The sequence below is a fragment of the Lissotriton helveticus genome, chromosome 9 (assembly GCF_964261635.1).
Source record: "Lissotriton helveticus chromosome 9, aLisHel1.1, whole genome shotgun sequence".
Lineage (NCBI taxonomy): Eukaryota > Metazoa > Chordata > Amphibia > Caudata > Salamandridae > Lissotriton > Lissotriton helveticus.
In genome coordinates this window covers 3,974,181-3,992,371 of record NC_136070.1, presented here as the reverse complement: position 1 = coordinate 3,992,371, position 18,191 = coordinate 3,974,181, and the positions used below count along the sequence as shown (strand labels likewise).

At 51.8% G+C, this 18,191-nt stretch overlaps 1 protein-coding gene across 2 annotated transcripts in view; it reads left to right on the top strand.

Moving 5' to 3' along the window:
• THBS1 (thrombospondin 1) overlaps positions 1–18,191 on the top strand; it is a 75,172-nt gene that overhangs the window by 8,870 nt on the left and 48,111 nt on the right. Inside the window, exon 2 of one of the 2 annotated variants that reach the window (XM_078659338.1) lies at positions 6,019–6,108. In XM_078659338.1, coding sequence (XP_078515464.1) covers positions 6,042–6,108 — 67 coding nt within the window. In that variant the 5' untranslated portion in view covers positions 6,019–6,041. Of the gene's footprint in view, positions 1–6,015; positions 6,109–18,191 lie in introns of both variants that reach the window. The other variant, XM_078659339.1, reaches the window with a different exon arrangement.

The following is an 18,191-nucleotide window of genomic DNA, read 5'->3' as shown; positions in this document are numbered from 1 at the left end:
GTGGTGCTAAGTGTACATTAGTGGGTGACCCTGTGTGGTGGATGGCATTGGCTGCTCAATGGTGTGTGGCACTGAGTGCATTGTGTTGGTTGGTGCTGAGTGTGCAGTGGTGGATGGCACTGAGTGCATCGTGTTGGTTGATGCTGAGTGTGCAGTGGTGGATGGCACTGAGTGCATTGTGTTGGCTGGTGCTGAGTGTGCAGTGGTGGAAGGCACTGAGTGTGCAGATGTGGATGTTTTTGAGTGTGCAGCGATAGATGGTACTAAGTGTATTCTGTTGGGTAGTGCTGAGTGTGCAGTGGTGGATGACACTGAGTGTGCAGTGGTGGATGACACTGAGTGTGCAGTGGTGGATGGTGCGGAACCTCAGCGGGTGTCCCTTGCCAGTAAGTTATTGAGTCTTTGGTGGTGGTGGGTTGTACTGAGATGTGCCATGGTGGATGGCACCGAGTGCATGGTGTTGGATGGTACCGAGTATGCAGTGGTGTATGACACCAAGTGTGCACTGGTGGGTGGCGCCAAATGTAGAGTGGTGGATGGCACAGTGCTTAGTGGTGGAGTGAATGGTGTTGGGTGGCGTTGAGTGTGCTGTGGTGGATGGTGATGAACCTCAGAGGGTGTTCCTTTCTAGTAGACATTGAGTCTTCAGTGATGGTGGGAGGAGGCACACCTCCCTTGGCAGTAGGACACTGAGTGTGTGGTGGTGGGTGGTACCAAGTGTGAAGTAGTAGGTGAACCTGGGTACTGAGTGGTTGTTGGTGCCAAGTGTGTGCTGGTGAGTGTATGTTGTTGTGTGGTGCTGAGTGTGCAGTGATAGATGGCACTGAGTGCATGGTGTGTGGTGCCGAGTGTGCTCTGGTGGATGGCATGGAGTGTGTGATGGTGGGTTGTGCTGAGTGAGCAGTGGTAGGTGGCTCTGGGTGCTGAGTGGTGGTTGGAGTTGAGTGTGGAGTGGTGGATGGTGCTGAGTGTGCTGTGGTGGATGGTGGTGAACCTTAGCGGGTCTACCTTGCCAGTAAGTCAATAAATCTTCGATCATGGTGGGAGATGGTACACCTCTCTTGGCAATAGGGCACTGAGTGTGCAGTGGTGGGTGTTGCTCAGTCTGCAATGGTAGATGGCACTGGGCACTGAGTGGTGGTTGGCTCCGAGTGTGTGGGGTGAGTGCATGGTGTTGGGTGGTGCTGAGTGTGCAGTGGTGGATGGCATCGAGCATGCAGTGGTGAGTGGTATCAAGTGTGCAGTAGTAGCTGGCACTGGGTCCAGAGTGGTGGTTGGCGCTGAGTGTGTGGGGTGACTGCATAGTGTTGGGTGGTGGTGAGTGTGCAGTGGTGGATGGCACTGAGTGTGTGGTGGTGAGTGGTATCCAGGGTGCAGTAGTAGCTGGCACTGGGCACTGAGTGGTGGTTGGTGCTGAGTGTGCAGGGTGAGTGCATGGTGTTGGGTGGTGCCAAGTGTGCAGTGTGTATGGCACCGAGTGTGCGGTGGTGAGTGGTATCAAGTGTGCAGTAGTAGCTGGCACTGGGTGCTGAGTGGTGGTTGGCGCTGAGTGTGTGGGGTGGCTGCATAGTGTTGGGTGGTGGTGAGTGTGCAGTGTGTATGGCACCGAGTGTGTGGCAGTGGGTGGTATTGAGTGTGCTGTAGCTGGCACTGGGTGCTGAATGGTGGTTGGTGCAGAGTGTGCGAGGTGAGTGCATGGTGTGAAGTGGTGCTGAGTGTGCAGTGGTGGATGGCACTGAGTGTGTGGTGGTGAGTGGTATCCAGGGTGCAGTAGTAGCTGGCACTGGGCACTGAGTGGTGGTTGGTGCTGAGTGTGCAGGGTGAGTGCATGGTGTTGGGTGGTGCCAAGTGTGCAGTGTGTATGGCACCGTGTGTGCGGTGGTGAGTGGTATCAAGTGTGCAGTAGTAGCTGGCACTGGGTGCTGAGTGGTGGTTGGCGCTGAGTGTGTGGGGTGGCTGCATAGTGTTGGGTGGTGGTGAGTGTGCAGTGTGTATGGCACCGAGTGTGTGGCGGTGGGTGGTATTGAGTGTGCTGTAGCTGGCACTGGGTGCTGAATGGTGGTTGGTGCAGAGTGTGCGAGGTGAGTGCATGGTGTGAAGTGGTGCTGAGTGTGCAGTGGTGGATAGCACTGAGTGTGTGGTGGTGAGTGGTATCAACTGTGCAGTAGTAGCTGGCACTGGGTACTGAGTGTGCATGGTGGATGGTGATGAACCTCAGAGGGCCACTGCTAGACCCGGCGCCCTGGCACCAGGGCACACAGGGGTTACTGCGTTCCAATCGCCTCACCTGGACTGTTCCCCGCTGGTGTGCTGGGGCCTCAGTACTAGTGGACCCAAAACTGGATAACCAAGTACTCCTCTCCAGCACTTGACTGTCTCAGGGTAGTGAGGCAGAGTAGTCTATGGCTTACTCAAGGAGGTGAGGTGCGGTTAGACATTCAGAATACAGTGCACACCGTACTACCAGCTGATAAAATCAATGTCCAGTCAGTGGTTAACTTTTTATAAAAGAAAAGTACTGTAATACACACAAGATAATTATACTACACATAAAACTAGGGTAAACAGTGAAAACCAGAAGTCTCTACAACCCTCTGGGACAGAGTTCTGACTCCAAACAGTATTGCAGTACCTAGATGCCAAGCACCATAAAAACACAGTTAACATGAAGACACACAATTGGCATTGCATCTTCCAGACCATGTGACACACGGCTGCTCTCATTCGCTAGAGCCTTGATACCAATTGTTGGATTGAAAGGATATAGTTTCAGCGTATGATTTGAAGTCAAAGGTTCTTGATAAGACTCACCCAAAGCAACAGAAGTGCCCCCCGCCCTGAGGGAGGACACTGCTCTTGTGGCTTCAGGGATCTGATCACAGGTGCCTGATGTCTTGGCACAGTTTACTGGAGTCCCACTAGTCCAGTAGCCACTGGCTAGCTGTAGGAGGGTAGTGGCTGGACAGAGAGCCATTTCACCCTGATACCCCCAGAGATCACAAAATGAAAGGTGGGGGCCTGTACAGGCTTCCACAGCGCAGGGGAGGAGCTTAGAGGGGATTTGATCTCACACTCAAGGGCTAGAATCAAGCTTCCCCCTATCTGGCTTCCTTGATGCGCTGCAAGCTTCCTTTTCACACCAACTCCATTGATGTGTCGCAAGTTTCATTTTCGCACCAACTCCCTTGATGTGCCGCAAGCTTCCATTCCACACCAGCTTCCTTGATGTGCCGCAAGCTTCCTTTTCACGTGCTGCAAGCTTCCATTCCACACCAGCTTCCTTGATGTGCCGCAAGCTTCCTTTTCACGTGCTGCAAGCTTCCATTCCACACCAGCTTCCCTTGATGTGCCGCAAGCTTCCTTTCCACACCTTGGGCAGCTGTCTGCAATGTCTTTATTCAAGACGGCACACTCCACAAGTCTCACAAAAACAGCTGGTCTTCTCCCATGCTGCTGATGCCCTGGATTCTCATTGAACTCTTGGCAGCAGACGCCATCCGTCATAGAGAAAACTTCCTTAAGTTCCAGAGGCAGTGAACAGTGTCTTATCTCCTCTCATCACACTGGGGGTAGCGGCTGGCTACCTTCAGCCGACCTGGTGTGGCCGCCTCTTCAGTCATAGACCAGTCTTGAACAACAGCTGACCACTCGGGCCAGACTTTTATCACCTCTGATTGATAGGCTCATCCAATCAGAGGGTCTGATACATTTGCATCCTGAAAACACCTCCAATCACAAACCATTCATGGCGTGTTCAAAGCATGGCTGAAGCGCGCAGGATTACCCTCCATGTTTCCTGGCACCAGCCTGGGCAATTACCCAAAGAGGAGGTTTAATGAATTCCAGACCAGGAGGCACTGGGGGGGGGGGTCCTCTTCGCAGAGTTAGTGCAGCTGAACCCATGTAAGAGCTGAGTGTCTACCCCAGCGCGCCAGGGGGAGGGGCACGGGGGAGCTGGGTTGTCCAGCTGAACCGCTGGCATTCCTGGCGCTGGCTCCGCTCACCATCCCTCCCCAGTGCACCCGCGGGCTCTCAGACGCACGCCAGGTAGACACAGGCAACAGGCCCACAGGCATGGCAGACCGCACAGACGTGGTCAGGAGGGTGCCTGGGGACTCACCATCCCTCCCCAGTGCACCCGTGGGCTCTCAGACGCACGCCAGGTAGACACAGGCAAGAGGCCCACAGGCATGGCAGACCGCACAGACGTGGTCAGAGGGATGGCGAGGGACTCAGCCCTCCTGACTGTAGATTTATTGCTGCCACCACTGTCAGTCTACCACAGCCTGGGTAGAGAGGGCAGTAGCCACTCTCTGAAACATAGGGGTGCAGTAGGCATGCCCCCTCGATCTCAGAGCCAAGCTCTAGGGTCTCAATCATGTAAACACGAAGACCCTCAGTGGACATGTATGACTGTCATGCTCACTGAGGTAGGGATCTCAGAAGCCATACAGTAGCATTTGAGTGACTTGCCTGGAGACCAGCATTAGGCAGGGGAAGCACTCTCTCCAGAGACATGCAGGAGAGTGCCCGTCCCAACAGTCTCCTTCGCCAGTAAGTCATTGAGGCTTCAGTGATGGTGGGAGGAGGCACACATCCCTTGGCAGCAGGGCACCAAGTGCACGGTGGTGTACAGGGGTGGGTGGCACTGACTGTGCGGTGTTGAGTGATGCTAAGTTGGCAGTGATGTGTGGCCCTGAGTTTATGGTGTTGGGTGGCGCTGAGTGTGCAGTGGTGGATGGCACTGAGTGTACGTGTTGGGTGGTGCTGAGTGTGCAGTGGTGGATGGCACTGAGTGTACGTGTTGGGTGGTGCTGAGAGTGCAGTGGTGGGTGGCTGTGAGTGTACGGTGTTGAGTGGCACTGAGAGTGAAGTGGTGGGTGGCTGTGAGTGTACGGTGTTGAGTGGCACTGAGAGTTAAGTGGTGGGTGGCCCTGAGTGTACGGTGTTGGGTGGTGCTGAGTGTGCAGTGATGGGTGGCTGTGAGTGTACGGTGTTGAGTGGCACTGAGAGTGAAGTGGTGGGTGGCTGTGAGTGTACGGTGTTCAGTGGCACTGAGAGTGAAGTGGTGGGTGGCCCTGAGTGTACGGTGTTGGGTGGCGCTGAGTGTACGGTGTTGAGTGGCACTGAGAGTGAAGTGGTGGGTGGCTGTGAGCGTACGGTGTTGAGTGGCACTGAGAGTGAAGTGGTGGGTGGCTGTGAGTGTACGGTGTTGAGTGGCACTGATAGTGAAGTGGTGGGTGGCTGTGAGTGTACGGTGTTGAGTGGCACTGAGAGTGAAGTGGTGGGTGGCTGTGAGTGTACGGTGTTGAGTGGCACTGAGAGTGAAGTGGTGGGTGGCCCTGAGTGTACGTGTTGGGTGGTGCTGAGAGTGCAGTGGTGGGTGGATGTGAGTGTACGGTGTTCAGTGGCACTGAGAGTGAAGTGGTGGGTGGCTGTGAGCGTACGGTGTTGAGTGGCACTGAGAGTGAAGTGGTGGGTGGCTGTGAGTGTACGGTGTTGAGTGGCACTGATAGTGAAGTGGTGGGTGGCTGTGAGTGTACGGTGTTGAGTGGCACTGAGAGTGAAGGGGTGGGTGGCTGTGAGTGTACGGTGTTGAGTGGCACTGAGAGTGAAGTGGTGGGTGGCCCTGAGTGTACGTGTTGGGTGGTGCTGAGAGTGCAGTGGTGGGTGGATGTGAGTGTACGGTGTTCAGTGGCACTGAGAGTGAAGTGGTGGGTGGCTGTGAGTGTACCGGGTTGAGTGGCACTGAGAGTGCAGTGGTGGGTGGCCCTGAGTGTACGGTGTTGTGTGGTGCTGAGTGTGCAGTGGTGGGTGGCCCTGAGTGTACGGTGTTGGGTGGTGCTGAGTGTGCAGTGATGGGTGGTGCTAAGTCTTCAGGGGTGGGTGGCACTGAGTGTGCAGTGTGGATGGCACTGTGTACATGGAGGTGGGTGGCACCGAGTGTGAGGTGGCGGGTGCTGATTGGTGGAGGACGTTGCCTCATTCTACCTGTTGACGACTTTTACTCTTCAGCAGGCCTCGGCAGAAGGATCGACGCGATGGTCCCGTACGGAGGACTCTTCCTGCTGCTCATGCTCAGTGTCTGTGGAGCCAAACACATCTCAGGTGAGGGCTGGACTCTGCCAGGCTGCAGGGCGCGACATGTTCTGTCATATGTGCACATCTGTATATATATGTGCACGTGTATGTGTATATTTATTTGCATGTATATGTTCCATGTGTGTGAATGTGCATGTAGATGTGTGTTTATTTGCATGTATGTATGTTTGCAGTCAGGCAAAGGGCAGGAATGCACGTATTTGAGGCATTACGGCACATTGCTGCCTTCTCTCCTGCGCTAGCGCTCTTTGGGCAGCCTAGCGCCAACAAAGACCCCCTTGCGCCATGGTTCAAGGGTGCCATCTTTGCATGCAGGATTGATTTTGAAACAATCCTGAGAGGCGTGCTTCCCTTTCTGTGTGTGCTGGAAGAGGAAGTAAAGGAGAAATAAAGATATTTCTCCTGGTTACGCCTCACCTGAGAAGTCGTATATTTTTGACGCATTCCCAGGTCTACCAAGCTTCAAAAGTATCAGTAAAGAATCCAGGGGCGCGCATTGAGCAGAGTCTAAACATGAAAGAGCATCAGTAAAGAATCCAGGGGCGCGCATTGAGCAGAGTCTAAACATGAAAGAGCATCAGTAAAGAATCCAGGGACGCGCATTGAGCAGAGTCTAAACATGAAAGAGCACCAGTAAAGAATCCAGGGGCGCGCATCGAGCAGAGTCTAAACATGAAAGAGCATCAGTAAAGAATCCAGGGGCGCGCATTGAGCAGAGTCTAAACATGAAAGAGCATCAGTAAAGAATCCAGGGGCGCGCATCAGGCAGAGTCTAAACATGAAAGAGCATCAGTAAAGAATCCAGGGCCGCGCATCGAGCAGAGTCTAAACATGAAAGAGCATCAGTAAAGAATCCAGGGGCGCGCATCAGGCAGAGTCTAAACATGAGAGAGCATCAGTAAAGAATCCAGGGCGCGCATTGAGCAGAGTCTAAACATGAAAGAGCATCAGTAAAGAATCCAGGGGCGCGCATCAGGCAGAGTCTAAACATGAGAGAGCATCAGTAAAGAATCCAGGGCGCGCATTGAGCAGAGTCTAAACATGAAAGAGCATCAGTAAAGAATCCAGGGGTGCGCATCAGGCAGAGTCTAAACATGAAAGAGCATCAGTAAAGAATCCAGGGGCGCGCATCGAGCAGAGTCTAAACATGAAAGAGCATCAGTAAAGAATCCAGGGGTGCGCATTGAGTGTAAACATGAAAGAGCATCAGTAAAGAATCCAGGGCCGCGCATCGAGCAGAGTCTAAACATGAGAGAGCATCAGTAAAGAATCCAGGGGTGCGCATTGAGCAGAGTCTAAACATGAAAGAGCACCAGTAAAGAATCCAGGGGTGCGCATTGAGCAGAGTCTAAACATGAAAGAGCATCAGTAAAGAATCCAGGTGCGCGCATTGAGCACAGTCTAAACATGACAGAGCATCAGTAAAGAATCCAGGGGCGCGCATTGAGTGTAAACATGAAAGAGCATCAGTAAAGAATCCAGGGGCGCGCATTGAGTGTAAACACGAAAGAGCATCAGTAAAGAATCCAGGGGCGCGCATCGATCAGAGTCTAAACATGAAAGAGCACCAGTAAAGAATCCAGGGGTGCGCATCGAGCAGAGTCTAAACATGAAAGAGCATCAGTAAAGAATCCAGGGGCGCGCATTGAGTGTAAACATGAAAGAGCATCAGTAAAGAATCCAGGGGCGCGCATTGAGTGTAAACACGAAAGAGCATCAGTAAAGAATCCAGGGGCGCGCATCGATCAGAGTCTAAACATGAAAGAGCATCAGTAAAGAATCCAGGGGTGCGCATTGAGCAGAGTCTAAACATGAAAGAGCATCAGTAAAGAATCCAGGGGCGCACATCGAGCAGAGTCTAAACATGAAAGAGCATCAGTAAAGAATCCAGGGGCGCGCATTGAGCAGAGTCTAAACATGAAAGAGCATCAGTAAAGAATCCAGGGGCGCGCATTGAGCAGAGTCTAAACATGAAAGAGCATCAGTAAAGAATCCAGGGGCGCGCATTGAGTGTAAACATGAAAGAGCATCAGTAAAGAATCCAGGGGCGCGCATTGAGTGTAAACACGAAAGAGCATCAGTAAAGAATCCAGGGGCGCGCATCGATCAGAGTCTAAACATGAAAGAGCATCAGTAAAGAATCCAGGGGTGCGCATTGAGCAGAGTCTAAACATGAAAGAGCATCAGTAAACAATCCAGGGGCGCACATCGAGCAGAGTCTAAACATGAAAGAGCATCAGTAAAGAATCCAGGGGCGCACATCGAGCAGAGTCTAAACATGAAAGAGCATCAGTAAAGAATCCAGGGGCGCGCATTGAGCAGAGTCTAAACATGAAAGAGCATCAGTAAAGAATCCAGGGGCGCGCATTGAGCAGAGTCTAAACATGAAAGAGCATCAGTAAAGAATCCAGGGGCGCGCATTGAGCAGAGTCTAAACATGAAAGAGCATCAGTAAAGAATCCAGGGGTGCGCATTGAGCAGAGTCTAAACATGAAAGAGCATCAGTAAAGAATCCAGGGGTGCGCATTGAGCAGAGTCTAAACATGAAAGAGCATCAGTAAAGAATCCAGGGGCGCGCATTGAGCAGAGTCTAAACATGAAAGAGCATCAGTAAAGAATCCAGGGGTGCGCATCAGGCAGAGTCTAAACATGAAAGAGCACCAGTAAAGAATCCAGGGGTGCGCATTAAGCAGAGTCTAAACATGAAAGAGCATCAGTGAAGAATCCAGGGGTGCGCATTGAGCAGAGTCTAAACATGAAAGAGCATCAGTAAAGAATCCAGGGGTGCGCATTGAGCAGAGTCTAAACATGAAAGAGCATCAGTAAAGAATCCAGGGACGCGCATCGAGCAGAGTCTAAACATGAGAGAGCACCAGTAAAGAATCCAGGGGCGCGCATCGAGCAGAGTCTAAACATGAAAGAGCATCAGTAAAGAATCCAGGGGTGCGCATCAGGCAGAGTCTAAACATGAAATAGCACCAGTAAAGAATCCAGGGGTGCGCATTGAGCAGAGTCTAAACATGAAAGAGCATCAGTAAAGAATCCAGGGGCGCGCATTGAGCAGAGTCTAAACATGAAAGAGCATCAGTAAAGAATCCAGGGGCGCGCATTGAGCAGAGTCTAAACATGAAAGAGCATCAGTAAAGAATCCAGGGGCGCGCATTGAGCAGAGTCTAAACATGAAAGAGCATCAGTAAAGAATCCAGGGGTGCGCATCAGGCAGAGTCTAAACATGAAAGAGCACCAGTAAAGAATCCAGGGGTGCGCATTGAGCAGAGTCTAAACATGAAAGAGCATCAGTAAAGAATCCAGGGGTGCGCATTGAGCAGAGTCTAAACATGAAAGAGCATCAGTAAAGAATCCAGGGGTGCGCATTGAGCAGAGTCTAAACATGAAAGAGCATCAGTAAAGAATCCAGGGACGCGCATCGAGCAGAGTCTAAACATGAGAGAGCACCAGTAAAGAATCCAGGGGCGCGCATCGAGCAGAGTCTAAACATGAAAGAGCATCAGTAAAGAATCCAGGGGTGCGCATTGAGCAGAGTCTAAACATGAAAGAGCACCAGTAAAGAATCCAGGGGTGCGCATTGAGCAGAGTCTAAACATGAAAGAGCATCAGTAAAGAATCCAGGGGTGCGCATTGAGCAGAGTCTAAACATGAAAGAGCACCAGTAAAGAATCCAGGGGTGCGCATTGAGCAGAGTCTAAACATGAAAGAGCACCAGTAAAGAATCCAGGGGTGTGCATTGAGCAGAGTCTAAACATGAAAGAGCATCAGTAAAGAATCCAGGGGTGCGCATTGAGCAGAGTCTAAACATGAAAGAGCATCAGTAAAGAATCCAGGGGTGCGCATTGAGCAGAGTCTAAACATGAAAGAGCATCAGTAAAGAATCCAGGGACGCGCATCGAGCAGAGTCTAAACATGAGAGAGCACCAGTAAAGAATCCAGGGGCGCGCATCGAGCAGAGTCTAAACATGAAAGAGCATCAGTAAAGAATCCAGGGGTGCGCATTGAGCAGAGTCTAAACATGAAAGAGCATCAGTAAAGAATCCAGGGGCGCGCATTGAGCAGAGTCTAAACATGAAAGAGCACCAGTAAAGAATCCAGGGGCGCGCATCGAGCAGAGTCTAAACATGAAAGAGCATCAGTAAAGAATCCAGGGGTGCGCATTGAGCAGAGTCTAAACATGAAAGAGCACCAGTAAAGAATCCAGGGGTGCGCATTGAGCAGAGTCTAAACATGAAAGAGCATCAGTAAAGAATCCAGGGGTGCGCATTGAGCAGAGTCTAAACATGAAAGAGCATCAGTAAAGAATCCAGGGACGCGCATCGAGCAGAGTCTAAACATGAGAGAGCACCAGTAAAGAATCCAGGGGTGCGCATCAGTAAAGAATCCAGGGACGCGCATCGAGCAGAGTCTAAACATGAGAGAGCAGGCGTCTCAAACAGGTAGTTCATGCTTCCATGTACTAAGTCTGCTGAGGAGAGTATTTCCGTTTCTTCCAGACCATACATGGAAGACTCTTACCCAGTCACTAGTCCTTAGCCGCTTGGATTACTGCAAGGCCCTACTGATATCAGCTAATGAGGCCTTGCTGGATCGTTTGCAGGTGGTGCAAAAAACAGCAGCACGGTTGGTACTGAACACCCCTTATAGATCTCCGTCGAACCCGCTATTGCGGCAGAGGCACTGGCTTCCGGTGCGCAAACGAATACAATTTAAGATCTGCTGCACCACCCATAAGGCAGTGCATGGCAATGGGCCGTCATATTTGGCGGAGAAGCTTAGTCAATACACCCCCCTTAGAGACCTGCGATCCAGTTCTAAATCCCTTCTCAAAGTCCCGCGCATGAATAAGGCCAGGACTGAGGGAGGCCCCACGAACCTGGAATTCACTCCCGCTGTCACTGAGGCAGAGCACGGACCATTTCCATTTCAGAAAGTCCTTGAAAACATTTCTATTCTAGATGTTTCACACAGTATTAGCTTTTTTTCCTACTCGCCCACAAGCGCGGATATACCCCTGCGGGGGTGATTCGGGCGCTATATAAGTAAGAAAATAAATAAATATTGGTGAATCTGGGAATGCATCAAAAACATGGCAGTCATGTGGGTGCAAGCGGAGAGCCTTCCTAGGGCAGAGAAAGGCAAAGCTGCGTTGCTTTACGCCGCACGCGCGATTCATACGGCCGCGCAGGGTGGCCTTGCGTGGCTTCATAGATCACAAGTAAGTTGCGTGGTGCAAGAGCGACGCAAACCGGCTCGTAACGAGGCCCCGTGCCGTGATTATTCTGCCCCACAACGCTGACCAGAGTTCACTTTCACCTCAATTATTTCAGTACCTAAAATGGGGGTAGAAAACTCTTTGCAAGACGGTATTAGGACAGTAACACCGTTGTTGTAAGAATCCCCACATTGGGGCGAAAAAGAGAAGTGTGAAAGGGGAAGGAAGGATCTTCCTGGTGTCTGTAGCGGGAAGGGGCAGTCAGCCAATCACACAGGCCTGTGGGGAGGGCGGGATCGCCCGGTTGAACGGTCCTGGTGGACTAGGGGGTCACCAGAACAAAAAAGTAAAAGTAAACTAGAATAAAAAAATAAACAAAACAACTGTCACATAAAGCAGAGTACAGGAAACCGAAACGAGTTGAAACAGTAAATGTGACAGAGCTGGAAATGGCGCCTGTCTGTGAGCCCCGCTGCTCTCAGAGGCGCTGTGAACGATCAGTCAGTCGATCGATCAGTCCTTCTCTTCCTTGTTTCTTCTGAGGGTCTCCATCTCTTCTCCAGTGTCGCTTCTTCTTCCCTGAGGTCCCCTCTCGCTTGCCTTCTCTTCCTTGTTTCTTCTGAGGGTCTCCATCTCTTCTCCAGTGTCGCTTCTTCTTCCCTGAGGTCCCCTCTCGCTTGCCTTCTCTGCCTTGTTTCTTCTGTGAGGGTCTCCATGTCTTCTCCAGCGTGGCTTCTTCTTCCCTGATGTCCCCTCTTGCTTGCCTTCTCTTCCTTGTTTCTTCTCTGTGTCTCCACCTCTTCTCCAGTGTGGCTTCTTCTTCCCTGATGTCCCCTCTCGCTTGCCTTCTCTTCCTTGTTTCTTCTGAGGGTCTCCACCTCTTCTCCAGTGTCGCTTCTTCTTCCCGGATGTCCCCTCTCGCTTGCCTTCTCTTCCTTGTTTCTTCTGAGGTGTCTCCACCTCTTCTCCAGCGTGGCTTCTTCTTCCCTGAGGGCCCCTCTCGCTTGCCTTCTCTTCCTTGTTTCTTCTCTGGTGTCTCCATCTCTTCTCCAGTGTGGCTTCTTCTTCCCTGATGTCCCCTCTCGCTTGCCTTCTCTTCCTTGTTTCTTCTCTGGTGTCTCCACCTCTTCTCCAGCGTGGCTTCTTCTTCCCTGAGGGCTCCTCTCGCTTGCCTTCTCTTCCTTGTTTCTTCTCTGGTGTCTCCATCTCTTCTCCAGCGTGGCTTCTTCTTCCCTGATGTCCCCTCTCGCTTGCCTTCTCTTCCTTGTTTCTTCTCTGGTGTCTCCACCTCTTCTCCAGCGTGGCTTCTTCTTCCCTGAGGGCTCCTCTCGCTTGCCTTCTCTTCCTTGTTTCTTCTCTGGTGTCTCCATCTCTTCTCCAGCGTGGCTTCTTCTTTCCTGATGTCCCCTCTCGCTTGCCTTCTCTTCCTTGTTTCTTCTCTGGTGTCTCCATCTCTTCTCCAGTGTGGCTTCTTCTTCCCTGATGTCCCCTCTCGCTTGCCTTCTCTTCCTTGTTTCTTCTCTGATGTCTCCATCTCTTCTCCAGTGTGGCTTCTTCTTCCCTGAGGGCTCCTCTTGCTTGCCTTCTCTTCCTTGTTTCTTCTCTGGTGTCTCCATCTCTTCTCCAGCGTGGCTTCTTCTTCCCTGATGTCCCCTCTCGCTTGCCTTCTCTTCCTTGTTTCTTCTCTGGTGTCTCCACCTCTTCTCCAGCGTGGCTTCTTCTTCCCTGATGTCCCCTCTCGCTTGCCTTCTCTTCCTTGTTTCTTCTCTGATGTCTCCATCTCTTCTCCAGCGTGGCTTCTTCTTCCCTGATGTCCCCTTTCGCTTGCCTTCTCTTCCTTGTTTCTTCTCTGGTGTCTCCACCTCTTCTCCAGCGTGGCTTCTTCTTCCCTGATGTCCCCTCTCGCTTGCCTTCTCTTCCTTGTTTCTTCTCTGGTGTCTCCATCTCTTCTCCAGTGTCGCCTCTTCTTCCCTGATGTCCCCTCTCGCTTGCCTTCTCTTCCTTGTTTCTTCTCTGAGGGTCTCCATCTCTTCTCCAGTGTGGCTTCTTCTTCTCTGATGTCCCCTCTCGCTTGCCTTCTTTTCCTTCTTTCTTCTCTGGTATCTCCATCTCTTCTCCAGTGTGGCTTCTTCTTCTCTGATGTCCCCTCTCGCTTGCCTTCTTTTCCTTCTTTCTTCTCTGGTGTCTCCGCCTCTTCTCCAGTGGGGCTTCTTCTTCCCTGATGTCCCCTCTCGCTTGCCTTCCCTTCCTTGTTTCTTCTCTGAGGTGTCTCCATCTCTTCTCCAGTGTGGCTTCTTCTTCCCTGATGTCCCTCTCGCTTGCCTTCCCTTCCTTGTTTCTTCTCTGGTGTCTCCATCTCTTCTCCAGTGTGGCTTCTTCTTTCCTGATGTCCCTCTCGCTTGCCTTCCCTTCCTTGTTTCTTCTCTGGTGTCTCCACCTCTTCTCCAGTGTGTTTTCTTCTTCCCTGATGTCCCCTCTCGCTTGCCTTCTCTTCCTTGTTTCTTCTCTGAAGTGTCTCCACCTCTTCTCCAGTGTGTCTTCTTCTTCCCTGATGTCCCCTCTCGCTTGCCTTCTCTTCCTTGTTTCTTCTCTGGTGTCTCCACCTCTTCTCCAGCGTGGCTTCTTCTTCTCTGATGTCCCCTCTCGCTTGCCTTCTCTTCCTTGTTTCTTCTGTGATGTCTCCACCTCTTCTCCAGTGTGGCTTCTTCTTCCCTGATGTCCCCTCTCGCTTGCCTTCTCTTCCTTGTTTCTTCTCTGAGGGTCTCCATCTCTTCTCCAGTGTGGCTTCTTCTTCCCTGATGTCCCCTCTCGCTTGCCTTCTCTTCCTTGTTTCTTCTCTGGTGTCTCCATCTCTTCTCCAGTGTGGCTTCTTCTTCCCTGATGTCCCCTCTCGCTTGCCTTCTCTTCCTTGTTTCTTCTCTGGTGTCTCCACCTCTTCTCCAGCGTGGCTTCTTCTTCCCTGAGGGCTCCTCTCGCTTGCCTTCTCTTCCTTGTTTCTTCTCTGGTGTCTCCATCTCTTCTCCAGCGTGGCTTCTTCTTCCCTGATGTCCCCTCTCGCTTGCCTTCTCTTCCTTGTTTCTTCTCTGGTGTCTCCACCTCTTCTCCAGCGTGGCTTCTTCTTCCCTGAGGGCTCCTCTCGCTTGCCTTCTCTTCCTTGTTTCTTCTCTGGTGTCTCCATCTCTTCTCCAGCGTGGCTTCTTCTTTCCTGATGTCCCCTCTCGCTTGCCTTCTCTTCCTTGTTTCTTCTCTGGTGTCTCCATCTCTTCTCCAGTGTGGCTTCTTCTTCCCTGATGTCCCCTCTCGCTTGCCTTCTCTTCCTTGTTTCTTCTCTGATGTCTCCATCTCTTCTCCAGTGTGGCTTCTTCTTCCCTGAGGGCTCCTCTTGCTTGCCTTCTCTTCCTTGTTTCTTCTCTGGTGTCTCCATCTCTTCTCCAGCGTGGCTTCTTCTTCCCTGATGTCCCCTCTCGCTTGCCTTCTCTTCCTTGTTTCTTCTCTGGTGTCTCCACCTCTTCTCCAGCGTGGCTTCTTCTTCCCTGATGTCCCCTCTCGCTTGCCTTCTCTTCCTTGTTTCTTCTCTGATGTCTCCATCTCTTCTCCAGCGTGGCTTCTTCTTCCCTGATGTCCCCTTTCGCTTGCCTTCTCTTCCTTGTTTCTTCTCTGGTGTCTCCACCTCTTCTCCAGCGTGGCTTCTTCTTCCCTGATGTCCCCTCTCGCTTGCCTTCTCTTCCTTGTTTCTTCTCTGGTGTCTCCATCTCTTCTCCAGTGTCGCCTCTTCTTCCCTGATGTCCCCTCTCGCTTGCCTTCTCTTCCTTGTTTCTTCTCTGAGGGTCTCCATCTCTTCTCCAGTGTGGCTTCTTCTTCTCTGATGTCCCCTCTCGCTTGCCTTCTTTTCCTTCTTTCTTCTCTGGTATCTCCATCTCTTCTCCAGTGTGGCTTCTTCTTCTCTGATGTCCCCTCTCGCTTGCCTTCTTTTCCTTCTTTCTTCTCTGGTGTCTCCGCCTCTTCTCCAGTGGGGCTTCTTCTTCCCTGATGTCCCCTCTCGCTTGCCTTCCCTTCCTTGTTTCTTCTCTGAGGTGTCTCCATCTCTTCTCCAGTGTGGCTTCTTCTTCCCTGATGTCCCTCTCGCTTGCCTTCCCTTCCTTGTTTCTTCTCTGGTGTCTCCATCTCTTCTCCAGTGTGGCTTCTTCTTTCCTGATGTCCCTCTCGCTTGCCTTCCCTTCCTTGTTTCTTCTCTGGTGTCTCCACCTCTTCTCCAGTGTGTTTTCTTCTTCCCTGATGTCCCCTCTCGCTTGCCTTCTCTTCCTTGTTTCTTCTCTGAAGTGTCTCCACCTCTTCTCCAGTGTGTCTTCTTCTTCCCTGATGTCCCCTCTCGCTTGCCTTCTCTTCCTTGTTTCTTCTCTGGTGTCTCCACCTCTTCTCCAGCGTGGCTTCTTCTTCTCTGATGTCCCCTCTCGCTTGCCTTCTCTTCCTTGTTTCTTCTGTGATGTCTCCACCTCTTCTCCAGTGTGGCTTCTTCTTCCCTGATGTCCCCTCTCGCTTGCCTTCTCTTCCTTGTTTCTTCTCTGAGGGTCTCCATCTCTTCTCCAGTGTGGCTTCTTCTTCCCTGATGTCCCCTCTCGCTTGCCTTCTCTTCCTTGTTTCTTCTCTGAGGGTCTCCATCTCTTCTCCAGTGTGGCTTCTTCTTCCCTGATGTCCCCTCTCGCTTGCCTTCCCTTCCTTGTTTCTTCTCTGGTGTCTCCGCCTCTTCTCCAGTGGGGCTTCTTCTTCCCTGATGTCCCCTCTCGCTTGCCTTCTCTTCCTTGTTTCTTCTGAGGGTCTCCATCTCTTCTCCAGCGTGGCTTCTTCTTCCCTGATGTCCCCTCTCGCTTGCCTTCTCTTCCTTGTTTCTTCTGTGATGTCTCCACCTCTTCTCCGGTGTGGCTTCTTCTTCCCTGATGTCCCCTCTTGCTTGCCTTCTCTTCCTTGTTTCTTCTCTGGTGTCTCCGCCTCTTCTCCAGTGGGGCCTCTTCTTCCCTGATGTCCCTCTCGCTTGCCTTCCCTTCCTTGTTTCTTCTCTGGTGTCTCCGCCTCTTCTCCAGTGGGGCTTCTTCTTCCCTGATGTCCCCTCTCGCTTGCCTTCTCTTCCTTGTTTCTTCTGAGGGTCTCCATCTCTTCTCCAGCGTGGCTTCTTCTTCCCTGATGTCCCCTCTCGTTTGCCTTCTCTTCCTTGTTTCTTCTGTGATGTCTCCACCTCTTCTCCAGTGTGGCTTCTTCTTCCCTGATGTCCCCTCTCGCTTGCCTTCTCTTCCTTGTTTCTTCTCTGAGGGTCTCCATCTCTTCTCCAGTGTGGCTTCTTCTTCCCTGATGTCCCCTCTCGCTTGCCTTCTCTTCCTTGTTTCTTCTCTGAGGGTCTCCATCTCTTCTCCAGTGTGGCTTCTTCTTCCCTGATGTCCCCTCTCGCTTGCCTTCCCTTCCTTGTTTCTTCTCTGGTGTCTCCATCTCTTCTCCAGCGTGGCTTCTTCTTCCCTGAGGGCTCCTCTCGCTTGCCTTCTCTTCCTTGTTTCTTCTCTGATGTCTCCATCTCTTCTCCAGTGTGGCTTCTTCTTCCCTGAGGTCCCCTCTCGCTTGCCTTCTCTTCCTTGTTTCTTCTCTGGTGTCTCCATCTCTTCTCCAGTGTGGCTTCATCTTCCCTGATGTCCCCTCTCGCTTGCCTTCCCTTCCTTGTTTCTTCTGAGGTGTCTCCACCTCTTCTCCAGTGTGTCTTCTTCTTCCCTGATGTCCCCTCTCGCTTGCCTTCCCTTCCTTGTTTCTTCTCTGGTGTCTCCATCTCTTCTCCAGCGTGGCTTCTTCTTCCCTGATGTCCCCTCTCGCTTGCCTTCTCTTCCTTGTTTCTTCTGTGATGTCTCCACCTCTTCTCCAGTGTGGCTTCATCTTCCCTGATGTCCCCTCTCGCTTGCCTTCCCTTCCTTGTTTCTTCTGCGGTGTCTCCACCTCTTCTCCAGCGTGGCTTCTTCTTCCCTGATGTCCCCTCTCGCTTGCCTTCCCTTCCTTGTTTCTTCTGAGGTGTCTCCACCTCTTCTCCAGTGTGGCTTCTTCTTCCCTGAGGGCTCCTCTTGCTTGCCTTCCCTTCCTTGTTTCTTCTCTGGCGTCTCCATCTCTTCTCCAGCATGGCTTCATCTTCCCTGATGTCCCCTTTCGCTTTCCTTCCCTTCCTTGTTTCTTCTCTGGTGTCTCCATCTCTTCTCCAGCGTGGCTTCTTCTTCCCTGAGGGCTCCTCTCGCTTGCCTTCTCTTCCTTGTTTCTTCTCTGAGGGTCTCCACCTCTTCTCCAGTGTGGCTTCTTCTTTCCTGATGTCCCCTCTCGCTTGCCTTCTCTTCCTTGTTTCTTCTCTGAGGGTCTCCACCTCTTCTCCAGTGTGGCTTCTTCTTCCCTGAGGTCCCCTCTCGCTTGCCTTCTCTTCCTTGTTTCTTCTCTGGTGTCTCCACCTCTTCTCCAGTGTGGCTTCTCTTTCCCTGAGGTCCCCTCGTGCTTGCCTTCTCTTCCTTGTTTCTTCTGAGGTGTCTCCACCTCTTCTCCAGTGTGGCTTCTCTTTCCCTGAGGTCCCCTCTTGCTTGCCTTCTCTTCCTTGTTTCTTCTCTGGTGTCTCCACCTCTTCTCCAGCGTGGCTTCTTCTTCCCTGATGTCCCCTCTTGCTTGCCTTCTCTTCCTTGTTTCTTCTCTGGTGTCTCCACCTCTTCTCCAGCGTGGCTTCATCTTCCCTGAGGTCCCCTCGTGCTTGCCTTCTCTTCCTTGTTTCTTCTGAGGTGTCTCCACCTCTTCTCCAGTGTGGCTTCTCTTTCCCTGAGGTCCCCTCTTGCTTGCCTTCTCTTCCTTGTTTCTTCTCTGG